This window comes from Pelodiscus sinensis, chromosome 1 (assembly GCF_049634645.1).
Source record: "Pelodiscus sinensis isolate JC-2024 chromosome 1, ASM4963464v1, whole genome shotgun sequence".
NCBI classification, from domain to species: domain Eukaryota; kingdom Metazoa; phylum Chordata; order Testudines; family Trionychidae; genus Pelodiscus; species Pelodiscus sinensis.
Genome location: NC_134711.1, coordinates 116,029,612 through 116,045,701, shown reverse-complemented (window position 1 = coordinate 116,045,701; position 16,090 = coordinate 116,029,612). Strand labels below are relative to the sequence as shown.

The 16,090-nt window shown below is 43.7% G+C and overlaps 1 protein-coding gene across 3 annotated transcripts in view; it reads right to left on the bottom strand.

The window, feature by feature from the left end:
- BCAT1 (branched chain amino acid transaminase 1) overlaps positions 1–16,090 on the bottom strand; it is a 99,638-nt gene that overhangs the window by 19,844 nt on the left and 63,704 nt on the right. For all 3 annotated transcript variants that reach the window (XM_006121274.3, XM_025183734.2, XM_006121273.4), the window contains 4 exons: positions 13,951–14,114; positions 11,655–11,797; positions 3,148–3,233; positions 1,223–1,363 (listed from right to left, as the gene is read on the bottom strand). In XM_006121274.3, coding sequence (XP_006121336.2) covers positions 1,223–1,363; positions 3,148–3,233; positions 11,655–11,797; positions 13,951–14,114 — 534 coding nt within the window. The remainder of the gene's footprint in view (positions 1–1,222; positions 1,364–3,147; positions 3,234–11,654; positions 11,798–13,950; positions 14,115–16,090) is intronic.

The following is a 16,090-nucleotide window of genomic DNA, read 5'->3' as shown; positions in this document are numbered from 1 at the left end:
ATTAATTAAAGCTCACCACACAGGTGGGTATGAATCATTAATACCTATTTTATAGGAGATACAGAAAGCTTAAGGATCAGCTCTCATTGACACCAACCGTACTACTTCTATTGACTGTAATGAAAGTTGATTGAGGCCCTTCTAAGTGACTTGGCTCAAGGAGTGGCAGTAGAGCCAGGAGTAGAACCCAGTTGCTGTAGGAGTCTAAGCAAGCTCTAATCAATATACCACACTTGCCTTCTTGCTCAATCAGTAATGCTTGAGGAGGATGATCATCAACTTAAAGAAGCACCATTCTATTTACTATCTACACAATATAACGTATTAAAACAAAACAAGTACATTTACCATTATTTTCAATAGTCAATATCTCAATGTTTCTCATTTGTATTTCAAAATTGGGATGATAATAATAATAGATAGAGTCCACCTATTAGACGCATCATGTTCTACATCATTATTTTATTTGTTCTATTATTTATCTTCACTAATAGAACAAAGTTTCACTAATCTGCTAAGTTCACTTTGTGCCACCTAAGCGGCACAAAGTGAACTTAAACAAAACAGAGAAATGCTCTACAGAATTCCCCCCATCTAGGAGGAATCCCAGCTGTTGTTCAGAAGACAGAAACAGCTATGCCAACTCATGTACAGGTCTCTGCTATCTTTGTCCTCTACAGGAGAGCTATCATGCCTGGTGTAAGTGGAAGGCTCAAGTGAGTCTTGGGATAGAGTTAGAAAAGAGACATATTAGGGGATGGAAGGAGAGTGGTCATGGTGGAACAAAGCCTTGTTTTCTGTATAACCTGTTTTTGATGCTGGAGAAACTTAAATCTACTCCTCTCCAATTTTAACTGAACTGTGACTGGCTATTAAGAGAGAATCAAACTGGAAACCACGTCATAGAGCTGGTTGAAATGCTAACTACACTATTGTGAACACATTTCAAATTTGGAATTTTTTTTATCTGAATGAAACTTTTTGACCTCCATTTAAAATAAAATTTCCTCCATTTTTATACTTCAGAAATTTCAAATTAAACACACAAAAAAGAGCGAAGGGAAATTTTAGGGGGAAAAAACCCACAGTTTTCCTCAACTAGTGTTCAGTCACTTGGAAAGAAGTTAGGAGGTAAAATATTGACAAAGTACCTCTCTCCATGAACTCAGACAATGCCACACTGTAATTACATGTAGAAGAAAAACACAAATACTTTCCTTACCTTGCCTTTGTATAATATTTTAGAAATAGGACATACGACACAAGCTGTCCCCGCACCAAACATCTCCTTCACTCTGTTTTCTTCCAAAGCAGCTGTCAGATCACTCATGGTGATGTATCGCTCAGACACTTTAAATTCTCCCTGTACCAGAAGATCAGACAAACACGGGGCAGAGCTTCTTAATGGTCATAGTACTTTGCTTGCATTAGACACTTATACTGCATTATAGTGATGATATTTTTAACAAACTCAATTGCAGCGAGTCATTTTTTTAGTTGAAGGCTAAGAAGGTATGGCCTGGTCAGCAGCTGCTAGATGAATGACCACCAAGGAAAAGAGATCTCTATGCTGTGGCACTTTCCCCTGTAATTTAGCAATGAACCTCAGCATGATGTTCAGAAATACTGTGCAGTTGGAGCAGAACTTGTAGGTGAGATGTAAAACAGAGGACCTGCCTGCTTTTGATCACTGATGACTTTCTAGCACTTTGCGCATGAGCACTTGTTTTCAGCTATATTAGCTAAATTCTACTAAAGCTAAAGCTAACTACATTCTGCTCACCTAAAATCCATCTGTAATTCCAGCTGGATGAGTACACGGTTTCATGCCCTGCCCTGACTGGGTACTTGCTCCTTGCATGTAGTTCCACCTCCTATGCAAAAATTAGCTGCATCTCAGAGGTGGAGGAAGTGATTCATGTTGCATGTAAATATGATAACAGGCCACATATTACCCTGCATAGCAGAACTAGGAATCCCTCAGTATCTTTTCTCTCTTCCTGATTGAGTGTAAATTTTTCAAAGAAGAACAAAAATAAACATTTTGAAAATCTTTTCCATTTTTGTGGACATTTCATTTACTTATCAGAGCCACCCACAATTCAGCCTGTGTGCTCTGCATATGCCACTGATAGGCAGCAGTGCTAGTCTAACCAGCAGAAAGCATGGGGGTTGTTTTTGGGCGAAGAGGAACGTGGAGGGATATGCAGTCAGGTAGCAAGTCTATAGGTAGACGAGAAGAAAAGGCTTGTGTAGGAGAGAGGAGAGTGCTGGCTAAGTAAGCAGACTGTAGTCTAACATCTCTGCAATAAGGCCTTGATGACTGACTCCCTTTTAACTCTGCAGTGCCATAGGGTGTGCTTGAAATCCCAGACAACGTAACATTAGCGACTGTTTGAAAAGTGGTGTTGATTTTTATGTGGTAATTACATAACTGAAATCTGCAAGAATGCAGGTACTAGTGCGTTCTGCCTATGACTGGGCTTAAAGCTGTACCCGGGTTCAGAATAAAGGTGGAGACACACGAGCTATCGGTGGTGGAATAAGGAGCTGAGGAGTAGATTATAGAGGGGGTGATGAATAACAATTGCTTATTTCCTTATTTTAAGCCAATCGTATCAGTGGGATATGGAGTCGGGCAACTCTAACACAAAGTTAATGAAGATTTTTATGTGGGAATACAAACTGGGAATTAATTAAACAAGCTGTATGTGGCTGTGTGGATCAAACGCTGGGCAAGACTTTTTAATTTAAGCATGCTCCCTCAGTTCCTATTTGGTTTAAAGGAGTTACTGGATGGCTTTGTCTACATTACACGTTTTTGTGGCAGAAAATATGTTAATGAGGGACTCATTACCATAAGTCACTACATCATTAGCATATTTTCTGCCATTTGTTTTTGCCCAAGGGGTTTTTGCACAAAAAGAAGCAGTATAGCCGCTTCCATTTTGCGCAAAAAAAAACTTTTGCGCAAGATCCTTATGCCTCTCCGGGAGTCCTTCATTAGCATATTTTCTGCAGCAAAAACGTGTAGTGTAGACATAGCCGATCAGATGGAACTATGAGCCATTACTTGAAAGCAATAGATGAGTGACTTCCACAAGAGTGTGTCTCATGCTACTGTTGAGGGACAAAGCAAACACCCACCCACTGGTGTGCCAGCTCCAAGATGCTTTGCCTCGTCACTCCAGGAAGAATGAGGCCATCTAGTGGCGGGGTTGCCAATTCCTTTTCTGTTGAAACCAAACCACAAACAACATAAAAACATATTTAAATGAGAGCAGAAATATCAGGTATTAACATATCAGATATCATTCGACACAAACATTGGTTAGAATTTCAGAGGCAGTTTCTTAATTGCCCAAACTCAGTTGGATGCCACCTGTTTTGAATCTATGCATGTATCTGAGTGAATTGTGAATAAGTTCCAGGGGATAGCTGAGTTAGTCTGTTACAGAAAAAACCAACAAATGGTCTGGTAGCACTTTATATAGACTAAGTACCCATTCTCCAGATACTTAATGATGCCGTCTCACACACCCCTTCCTTTTTTTCTTTTTCTCCTCCCCCCCTTCTTTCCCTCTCCCATTTATTTTGAGTTTTCATACCCCCCTACTCATAACTCCGGTCATCTGAGGAAGTGGGCTGTGCCCACAAAAGCTCATGCTGCCATCTGCATGTTTTGTGAGTCTATAAAGTGCTGCCAGACCATTGTTGGTTTTTGTGTGAGTAAGTGTATCTAGTGGTTAGAGCACATGACGGGGTTCTAATCCTGGCTCTCACATGGGCTCACTGTGAGAGCTTGGCAGGGTGGCCAGATATTCCGTTTTTAAAGGGACAGTCCCATAGTTGAGCCCTCTAGAAGGTGTCCCTGCTTTTTCTTAAAATTGGGCAAACTGTCCCATATTTTCTGTCTCCCCCCTCACATCAGTACTGGAGGATCCTAGTGACGGCTGGATCCTTGCTCCCCAGCCCTTGATCCACCAGAGGTGAGTGGTGGGGGTCCACTGGCTAATGATGGGGGCGGGTGTGGAAGGCTGCTGGCTGGGCAAAGCTGCAGTGATTGGTGAGTGAGGGTAGGCAGTGGCTGGTTCTGTGTTGCCTCTGCTGCCCACCCATCAGCCCTTCATACGCTCTCCCTCTCAAAGTCCTCTCCCTGCTCTGCCCCTTCATCGCCTCAGCCCTGCTGCTCCTTCATATCCCCTCCCAGCTGGGTGTGTCCTGCTCCTAACGCTGTGCAGAGAATCAGCCCTTGGTCAGATCAATCAGTTCACCAACAGCCTGGCTGGCAGCTCCTTTCTCCCACACTGCCTCTGGCTGGGCTGGCAGCTGTGGAAAGGTCAAGACCCTCTGGTCCTGGGTGCTGGCCAGGAGGAGCCAAGCCCTGCATGTGCAAAAGCCAGCACTGGCAAAGGGAAGCTTCTCTGCCCCTCAACTAAGCTCTGGAGTGGTGGAAGACATCTCTTTCCAGCCTGTTTGTGCTCGACCCTGTAGGCTCCGCAGCGGCCCCTGGGCTGGGACACTTAGCATCCTCTTCACATGCTGCCCCTGCCCTAGGTTCAGCCTCTAGGAAATACAGGGCTACTGTACCCCTGGGTGCCCCCACCTGCTGAACCGCCTCTTTGGTTGGGTTTGCTGAAGAGTCTGCAGTAAGGTTCTTTGGATCCTGGAGCACAGAGTCCAAATAAGAATTATGAAGGACCCTAAATTTATAAAGGATAAGTCCATCAATGATTATTGGCCAGAATGGCAGTGATGGTGTCCCTAGATTCTGTTTGCCTAAAGCAGGGAATGGGACACAGAGGGTGGATCCCTTAATGATTGCCTGTTCTCTTCATTTCCTCTGATGCACCTGGCATTGCCCATTGTCAGACGACTGAATGATGGGCTAGATGGACCTTTGGTGTGACACAATATGGCCATTCTTATGTTCTTACATCCACTGTATACTTTGCTGCCTCCATTCAAGACTGTGTTCTTTACTTCAGACAAAGAGTTTTGCTTTCTGTTTGTCCTACATAACTTGAGATGTTCTCTAAAAGTGGTTATACACAACAGATTCAAATTGTCATGATAAGCTTCCAAAAATATAAGTAGGAGACACCTCTCAGGGTACGTCTAGACGACAGGCTTTTGTCGACAGAGGTTTTGTTGACAGATACTGTCCATAAATATTCTGTCGACAAAGAGCGTCTAGACTACATCGAGTTCTGTTGACAAAGCAAGCCGCTTTGTCGACATGGTAGTGTAGACGCAAAGGACAATGTAGATGCAGTAACACCTTCTGTCGACAGAGCTCTGTTGACAAAAGGCGTTATTCCTTGTAGAATGAGGTTTACCGCCGTCAACAAAACTGCCAAGTTCTGTCGATGTTGTGTCGACAGAACTCGGAGGTAGTGTAAACGCAGGTATAGTTTTGTCGACAAAAGTCCACTTTTGTCGACAAAACCCTGTAGTCTAGACACACCCTCAGATAGCTGTCAGATGCAGGTAGCATCCATTTAGGGTCTGGCTATACACTGGGGCTGTGTCTACACTGGGCCACTTATTCCGGAAAATCAGCCGCTTTTCTGGAATAAGCTGCGAGCTGTCTACACTGGCCCTTGAATTTCCGGAAAAACAATGATGCTCTACTGTACAAAATCAGCCACTATTCCGGAAAAACTATTCTGCTCCCGCTCGGGCATAAGTCCTTATTCCGGAACACTGTTCCGGAAAAGGGCCAGTGTAGACAGCCCAGTAGTCTTTTCTGGAAAAAAGCCCCGATCGTGAAAATGGCGATCGAGGCTCTTTTCCGGAAAAGCGCGTCTACATTGGCCACAGACGCTTTTCCGGAAAGGGGCTTTTCCGGAAAAGCAGCCTGTCAATGTAGACGCTCCTTTTCCAGAAAAACTGAAAACGGAATAGTATTCCGTTTTAAGCATTTCCGGAAATTCATGCCAGTGTAGACACAGCCTGGGGATATGTCCACACTTTGAACTGGAAGTGTAATTTCCAGCTCAGGCAGACATATGTGCACTAATTTTAATGGAACTTATGAGCTAAAATATAAATGCAGCGCATGTAGCGGTACAAGCTAGCTACCCAGGTACGATCCTTCCTTATTTGGGCAACTAGTCCATTCTGCTGCCAGTGCCACGAAAGTTACACTTCTGTTTTCCAGCTCCAGTGTAAACATAGGCAATGTTGGCAGTTTGTCAGGAGTGCCCATGAGTCAGCAGAGCCATTCCTGATTCAGTGGCCAACTGCTGGATGGTAGGTTGTTATCTCTATCCTTTCTCCCAGGGTGAGAAACACTAGCCCTTCTTTTTCCTATCCATCCACTGTAATAAGCTCTCCCATGACTATCTCCAAGGGCTATCTGCTCTTTGCCTGGACCCAGCCAACAACTGAAAATGACTAAATGGAAACATCCATTATGGGCAAGTTATTCGCTAACTGTCCACTATGATGCACCTCTGAAACATTTGGTTATTGGTCACTATAAGGCAGAATTCTAAATTAAATAATTCACTCATCTGATCTGATCTACAAGGGTATGTCTACACTACCCCGCTAGTTCGAACTAGCGGGGTAATGTATGCATACCGCACTTGCTAATGAAGCCCGGGATTTGAATTTCCCGGGCTTCATTAGCATAAAGCCGGCTCCGCCATTTTTAAAAGCCGGCTTGTTTGAACCCCGTGCCGCGCGGCTACATGCGGCACGGGCTAGATAGTTCGAACTACGTAGCCATTCCGATCTATCTGTACGCCTCGTTCCACGAGGCGTACAGATAGTTCGGAATAACTACGTAGTTCGAACTATCTAGCCCGTGCCGCGTGTAGCCGCGCGGCACGGGGTTCAAACAAGCCGGCTTTTAAAAATGGCGGAGCCGGCTTTATGCTAATGAAGCCCGGGAAATTCAAATCCCGGGCTTCATTAGCAAGTGCGGTATGCATACATTACCCCGCTAGTTCGAACTAGCGGGGTAGTGTAGACATACCCCAAGTTCCAGTGTTTTGCATTTGCTACCTCACCAACTCTGGGTAATCAAATTTGATCATCTCTGAATGTATTCACTCCTCTTATCAGTAGTGGGGAAAAAAAGAAATAATATAGGCCACAATATTGAACCCTGTGGCACACTTGATACTGTTCCCCATTTCAGAGGTTTTACTAGGGTTGTGACAGGATGTGTATAAGATCCAAACATGTACTTTGACTGCTGTGAACTATTTTGAAAGCTTGCCAGGCCAGCTGCCGAACAGCAAGGAGCTGCTAGACTATGGGAGCCTGCAAAATGTTTTGTACTGTCTGCTTTATGTATTTTTGTCAAGTATGCATATCATGTCTACCAGCCTGGGGTCACCTAGAGGAGCATCTGCCTCCCTTGTAGAACAATGTCATCATCTCTGTCTGGTATCACTTGTGTGCCAAAATGCTCATTCTCTCTCTGATCTGGAGCCAAATCTGGCTCCATACACAGTCAGCTTGCTCATCTTTGGGAAATCTGACTACGAACTCACAAACCCCGTTTTTCTTTTCACAGTAAAGTCATTATGATAAGCTATAAACTCCTGGATTGATATTAGCACATAGGAAAAAACAGCCCTGTGTGGGAAAACTTCCTATTCATCTGCTTTTATTTATTTTTATATATATTATTTGTACTGAGGTAGCTTTCCAGAGTTTTTCATGATTTATGCAGGCAAATAATTTAGCTTAGTTGACAAACATCACAACTTTTCCTGAAGTAACAGACTACAAAGATCATCTGTACAGTGCCCTGTCCAGACTCGGGGCTGATAATTTCCCCAACATAGGTGTTAGGTCAATTCAGTATGACCAGCGCAGTAATTTTCTCAGGGTATGTCTACACTACCACCCTAGTTCGAACTAGGGTGGTAATGTAGGCAACTGGAGTTGCAAATGAAGCCCGGGATTTGAATTTCCCGGGCTTCATTTGCATAAAGCCGGGCGTCGCCATTTTTAAATGTCCGCTAGTGCGGACTCCGTGCCGCGCGCCTACACGCGGCACGGACTAGGTAGTTCGGACTAGGCTTCGGACTCCTCGTGAAACGTCAAGTTCTCTCACTCTCTACAAAAGGAATCCATCCTTTTAGGATCACTGTGCATCTAACAGCCCACACAGTGTGATGCATAAACATCAAGCTTCACCTCCACATAGTACTTTCTGCAACACAATCAATGACCATTTTAACAATCATTGAGCTCTATTTTCACAATATGATAGCTTTACTTTGAACTTCTACAAGTCTTTTAATCTGAGGAGGGCCACATTTAGGGGTAGGTAACACAACCAACCATCTGTCTTGGGTGGCACCAGGCTCAGGGTGCTATTTTTGTTGTTAGAGACAAAAGCAAAGATAGAATGTTTGAAATAAAATGTTTCAGGTATTCCTTTATTATTTTTTTCACTAACCTCCTAGAATGTTACGAACCTTTGTAGAATCTTGTGGAAACTTTCAGAATTTCTGAGAAGTACATTTTCCTCTAACCTCCTAAAACACCGTGGGCCATGGCCTTGAAGGTATATAAGGGGCAGGCATTGCCAGTAAATGAGATATAAGAACAAAGTGAAATGAAGTCAGACCCCTGCTGTGATATTGTGAATCTTGTTTTATTGTGTAAATGTGAAAGTGCACTTTGATTATGTATGGCATGAATAAATATAAACATATATATTCTAATGTGCAAATTTATCTTATATAACAGGGATAAGTCATGCATTCAAATTGTGCATCAAAGTTGTGAAATGACCTATAAATGCAATAAAAATAAGATATTCAAAAGTTTAACAAATGGAGGGGGCACTGAAGACACTCCTCCAATGGGCGCCATGTGGTCTAGAGCTGGCCCTGGTCTGAGGATCTGAAAGAACATTTTAAGCAATTAAACCTCCCATCACTCCTATGAAGTATTACTCCCATTTTATTGATGGAAAAACTGAGGCACAAAGATAACTATTTGCCCAAGATCACAGAGTGGTTTAGCCAGAAATAGAACCTTAGTGTTTTGACTCTTTGTGCTAACTATTCTCAACACTGCCTCCATATACTGGAAAATATAAACAGATTCCATAGAGTACAACCGCCATATGGTGTATTTTCTAGACTGACTTTTGTTTTGATTTTCAAGGCCTTCATCTCCGCCAAGTTAAACCTCTTGATAAGAGAGACATTACATTTAATGTACTCTCCACTTCTGCCGCCTGTCTCTCAGCAACGTTATGTGCTATGAAAAGGTAGGCTTAGAGAATCACATAGTAATCAAGTTTTACATTTCGTAAACATGGAAATCATCCTGAGCATATGTCACTCTCTAAATATGCCACTGATGAAAGCAGCATTTCATGAATGGAAACTACTGCACTCAGTTAAGCCTGTAACAATAGCGATTCAGTTTTAGCCACATTATAAACTGAACCAGAGCAATGCTAAATGTACAGGATTAGCATCACGTGCATCATGCAAACTTATTAAAGATTACTGGGCATTTCTTCCCTCCTCCTATCACCATTATGAATGAGACATTTTCTAGAGTCTGCCCAAGACTGGAACATTGGACACTTCTTTTGTCCAATACCAGGCCTATCTATGGCTTGCAGTAAAAATAGACCCTCATTTGAAGCACTGCTGAAATCAGTCTCCATCTAGTGCATTTACAAGGGCATTGCTTAGTACACAAAAAACACAGCACATGCACACAAAATTTACATTACTCCCTGAACACACAAAGAGGTGTATGTTCCTGATGCTTAAACTATACCCATGATTTCCAAATCTCATTATTTCTATGCTCCATCTCTCTCCCACCCCCAGCTGCAATATTTGCATAATGAAACAAACAAAACAAGGACCATCTAGTAAGTAGCATTCCTTCTGAAGAGACAGAGCGCAATAGCAGTCACTTTTTGCCACAGTATATACAGTTATACACTGGTGTGCATTTTCTTTATGATAACATTTTTATGGGGCTCTTAGCTATAAGTGTTTTAGGTCTTACCAAAGATACTTAGTAATACTTTTTGTTAGATAGCTAATTGCCCCTGCAATGCAAGTGATCATAGTGTGTGTAATGGCAGGTCTGTTTTGGAATAGGACTGGCATACAGTAGGCTAGATGGCATAAATTACAGATTGTTTGTTCCACCCATGTCATAATGATACTATTCAGTAGCACACTGGTAACAAATTGGTTAGCAGATCTTTGGAACAGTATGGTATTGCAGCTGGATAATTCCTGCTTATTCCTGATTGCAAGTCAAAACAGTTACGGTCAATGAGAATGCTGAATACTAACCCACTTCTTTTTCACTCTGTCCTTCTGCTCAGCTAAATGGGCTAAATTCCTTGCTGGTGTAACTACAGTGAAAGTGCACATGAGGTGTGAATTTAGACTAATGGCCACAATGTCTAACCCATTATGATGAAATACTAAATAATATCACATGCATAACATCTTTCATTTGATCTTAAAGAGCTTTTGATATTATTCCTATTTTACAGATGTATAAACTGAGACTGAGACATTAAGGGATTTTTCCAGGAATCAGCACTCTAATTGCAAATAAAACCCGGGTATCTTGACTCACAGACCCATATGCTAAACAAAACACAAGGCTGTTTCCATGGTGAGCCATTACTAAATACCACAATAGCACCGGCAGAAAAATGGCTTTTTGTGAAAATGTGCATTGTATTGGATCAGAACCTGAATCCCAATTTCTTGTTTTGTTTCTGAGACTGACAGATAGTGGAACAGCACTTTGCCTTCATTTAGAACCTGAGCCAAAGCCCTGGGACGCAAATGGGAATCTTTCTGATGACAGTTGTGGGCTTTGGAACAGGCCCATACTCCTTCAAACCAGCTTACCCTTCTGTACCAACAGCTAGTAGCAGGCATGGCTTTGTGGACACAAATAAATGCATGAACAAATGATGGCATGCAGGTATCTAAATATCTGGTTGCAGACTCTAATTAAACAGTTAGTTGTCTAAAAAGCAAAATTTCCAACCACAAATAATTGCAGATGCAAAGAATTTGAAGCCAGCTTTAAAAATCTGGTCCTACAACTTCAAAGCCCTTTACCAGAACTAAAGATGTAGAAGGATTGATCTGGCGCTTTATCCTCTAAAAGAGGACCTCTTGGAGAAAGGAGAAGCTGCTACCTTGATAATATGAGCCTATCTTGCTTAGTGGGAAAACCATGATTCAAAAGGAAGGTCTGATTGCTTTATGGAGACAGGTCATGATTGAGGAATGAATGGGGTACCCATGACAGAAGCCAACCTCGGATGAAGCAGAAGAGCTAAAGAGGGCTGTTGCAGCCTGTTACAGAAGCAAAAGGTCACAGTCTCTGATCACCTACCCTCTCATCAGAGGGAAGGTCCCAAACCTGGCATCTTCAGAAGGGCCTTGATGGAAGGAATTCTGAAGAAGTTGTGTGGGCCAGTGAGAAATGATTAAGGGGTGACTTCCCTCCTCCCACTAAAACAAAAAGAGAAGGCAATCCAAACAAGCATTCTTTGGGCCAGACCTACAGACACCAAGAAGCACCATCCATACAGCACTAACACTAGTCCAGGGGTCATAACTAGTTCCCAGGTCTGAGGACTGCAAGGAGCTGAGGGTTAGTGCCACATACTATACCTCCATCTTCGTTTTCCCAGTACAGGAAAAGATTCATTGTGCCAACTTCAGTGATTTGATGATCCTCTCCATACAGCCACAGAACCTGCTGACACCCTAATTCCACAGCTTCACGTTGGGCATAGATAGAAGAACCATAATTCCTTTTAGGAAAAGAAAGAAAGACAGAATTATCACCGTCTAGCTGGGTATTTTCCTGCAATAAAACCTCCCAATTCTCCAACTTCTAAAAACAGCTAACATTGTTTTCAGTGCTCAGATTGCAAAAACTGCCTCATGATTAAATGGTCTGTAAATTCATTGCCTGCCCCAGCATGATTCCACTGGCAGCACTTAATTGAATGAACTACAAGTGGAGGGGCTTAGGTAAAGGGTTCCCCCTTATTACCAAGATACAGGGTCTCTGTACTACCTGCATAAAGCTTAAGGGAGTTGTGGAAGGCTGTCGGGTACCTTCACTGGGTCTTGGAAAGTGTTCCCTATAATCTTGCCCATCCATGTGTGGAATAAATTTTGTTACATGCACCAAGTAGATGTGTATCACCAGGAGAAACACCTGCCATCAGCGCTCTACTAATTAGCAGGGCGGCATTTGAATCTCTCCCGGATGGCCGCCCAAGCACTCAGCTTACAGGGAACACTGATCCTGGGATGCAAATGTAACACCTGACCTAACTGTCACATGTCAGTATTACATTTGTACAAGCAAAGCAGATTATAGATTATGCAGTGAAAGCTGCAGCATGTCAAATTTATGCCCATGGAAGTGGCATAAAACTAGTTTATCTGTAGAAACAGGAAATTATGTAGAAGTTCAATCAGCGGCAGCAGAGCCATACAGGCTCCCTCCCTCCCCTTGGCTCTCACTGCCTGTTGCTGGAGTTGGATGTGTAACTTCTTTACCCAGTAGATTTGCTGACAGAAATCCAGTCACAAGAGATTTAAACTTCTTGATTTTAACTGTGGTTTTCTTCATAATTGCATGTTTCAGACATGTGTGTGTGCGCGCACGCACACACACACACACCCCCACACATACACACACCCACATTCCTGCAGATTTTAGAAACTCAAGTTGCATACTTTGATATAAGGAGGCAAAAAATCATGAAGCACTGTGCAAAGATTTGAAGTAGGGTGAATTTAACTTCAACATTTACTTACAATTACCGCACTTGGGCACCTCTATCTGGTAACTCTAGGTAAATGTTGACTTTCAGTGGGGACTAAGGTAGATCAAACTTCCACATACTCCTTCCTCCCCCAAAATAAGTTAGGGCAGAAGTTTCCACTAGTTCCTCCCACTTAGGAATTGCCTTTATTCCAAACTTTTGACCTCGTTCTCAAAACTTTTCACCAGAAGTGGGCAATAATTTTTGGGCAGGGGCCTCCCAGAAAGGGATGGGGCCTAAAATGGAAGGGGCGGGGCCATGCCAGTGCCATACGCTCCTCGCAGGGCGGGAGCAAGGTGGAGGAAGCTTTGTGCACTCCCCTGCCCCCAAGCTCTGATTGGCCTGGAGGTGGGGGAGTGTGCGCAGCCTCCTTCCACCCTGCGAGGAGCGTGCGGCGCTTCAAAGTGCAACATGCTCCTCACAGGGTAGGGGTAGGGCGGAGGAAACTGCATGCTCTTCCTGCCCCCAGGCCAATTAGGGCTTGGGGACGGGGGAGCACGTTAAGTCTCCTTCCGCCCTGCCAGGAGCGTGCGGCACTTCAAAGTGCTACGTGATCCTGACAAGGTGGAGTAAACTTCGTGCGCTTCCCTCGCCCCTGGCCCTAATTGGTTTGGGAGCGGGAGAGCGGCAGAGCCTCCGCAGGCTGGATCAACCTACTTGGCGAGCTACATCAAGCCTACGGAGGCCCTTTTCCCCACCCCTGCTTTTCACAATATAGCAACTTAACACAGAAACTGGTTCATGAATACTTACTGAAAGTTATAACAACAGCAAATGCTTACATGGAGAAACTACATTAGGAAAACATTTATCTTTATTTTAATTCTATTTAGCAGCTGGAATCATGAAGAGAGAGTTCCACAGTCCCATGCATTCTGGACTACCAGTGGTCCACAATCTACAGCTTAACAACAGCGGCCTTAGGTTTAATTATGCAAGGTGAACAGACTGGCAGCATGCCATTTTGTAGTCCATTTTGACTATTCTACAAATGCCTTTGCTACAATTTTTGATTTGTTCACTAGCTACATTTAATAATACAGCATCATAGTTATGATTTTACTGAAATGAAAAATAATCCACCAGTTGAGCTAGGTAATTAATGCATAAGCAGGATCTCTTACCCTCCCAATTTGCAGTCCCCCGTTCCTCCTTTCCAGGCTCTCACATATTTGGGATCTGCCCATAAGGATATTGGATTAAAGCTTCCGCTTGCAAAGTATGGACCCACAGGACTCAGGATAACATACAGCAGAGCTTTAGTTGGCTTCTTGACTCCAAGGGAAGGCTGCACAGTAAAAGAAGCACACATTGTTTTTGTTTTGTTTTCTTCTTCACTTCAGAGTTTAGATTTTCTAAGTTACCACTTTCAAAGCATCTGCTACCGGAGGGTGCTCCATCACTGGTCAGAGGGCACAATGGAGTTCCAAAGATGCCACTTCAGAATCCCACAGCCTAAGCACTCTCATCTTACACATGGCTTTCACTGGAGCTAATAAAAAATGGTTACTTACTTTTCTGTAACGGTTGCTCTTCAGGATGGCTACGTCTAGACTGGCATGATCTTCCGGAAATGCTTTTAACGGAAAAGTTTTCCATTAAAAGCATTTTCGGAACAGAGCATCTAGATCGGCACGGACGCTGTTCCGCAAAAGCACTTTTTGCGGAAAAGCATCCGTGCCAATCTAGACACGCTTTTCCGCAAAAAAGCCCCGATCGCCATTTTTGCGATCGGGGCTTTTTTGCGGAAAACAAATCTGGGCTGTCTACACTGGCCCTTTTGCGCAAAAGTTTTGCGCATAAGGACTTTTGCCCGAACGGGAGCAGCATAGTATTTCTGCAAGAACACTGACAATCTTACATGAGATCGTCAGTGCTTTTGCGGAAATTCAAGCGGCCAGTGTAGACAGCTGGCAAGTTTTTTCAGAAAAGTGGCTGATTTTCTGGAAAAACTGGCCAGTCTAGACACAGTCGATGTGTTGCTTATGTCCATTCCAGGTTAGATGTGTGTACAGCATTGCCAGAGATACTTCCCTTAGTGGTAACCTTCGAACCAGCTCTAGCGCCCTTTGGAACTACTCAAGCACTGATATCAGTGGTGCTGTCAGTCTCACGTCCTTCTTTCCTTCGACAGAAGGGAAGGAGAGTGGGCTGTGGAATGGACATGAACAACACATCTCAAAGAACAACAGTTATGGCGAGATGAGTAACCGTTTTTTTGTCTTCGCACGCTTTCTCGTGCCCATTCTATGTTAGGTCACTCACAAGCAGTACCCAGAAGCTGGGCTTGGAGTTCATGGACATGCTGTCAGCATCATCACTCTCCTGAAATTGGCATCATCCCGTGCCTGGTGAGTGAGGGTATAGTGAGATGTGAAGGTCTGTACTGATGACCAGGCCCTGCAGATGGCTTTGATTGCGACCTGTGGGAGGAACGCTGGTGACAAAACCTGGGCTCCCATGGAGTGAGTGTTTAAGATGGCTCCTGGAAAGAGGAAATATAGGGCAGCTATCCATGATGAGAACCTCTGGGCTGAATCACATCCTTTCCACTACTGCAGTAAAGAGTGGCATGGATTTAGACCACATCTATACTGCAAGGTTTTTGTGCAAAAACAATTGTTTGCGCAAGTAAATCGGCAGTAAAATGGCAGAACAGAGGGCATTTGGCAGTGTAGGTAAACCTCCTTTTACGAGGCATTACTCCTTTTTGCACTACAGCTGTTGTACAAAAAGGCATGTGTGGACACTCCACAGGGGTTCTTGCACAAACACAGCCTATCTGAAAAAGCACAGGTGCTCTGATGGCCATTCTGTTAATGGCAATCAGAGCTTTCCATAGAGTGTGGACGCGCTCTTGCGCAAAAGCACATCGCAAAAGTTTTGAGGTGTGGACGTGCTTTTGCACAAGAAGTCTTTGCGCAAGAACTCTTCCGCAAAAGACCACTTGTTCTGACAGAAGGGCCTTGGAAGCTGAGGGAGCATTAAGCTCTAAGGATCAAAGAGTGGCCACTGAGTCCTTCAGGACGTGAAGCCTCATGTTCATTTGTTCTAAAAATAGAATGGAACCTCTGAAGGGAAGGTCCTGGATAGATCATTGGACATTGTGAGGAAGCCCCAAGGACTGGAGCCAAGAACAATGCCTCATGGTGACCGCACAGGCCATGGTCCTGACTGCTGAGTCAGCTGCATTCAGAGTCACCAGGAGAGAGTCCTGGCCACCTGGAAAGAGGTCTTTGCCTCTTCCAAGAGAACAGTGAATTC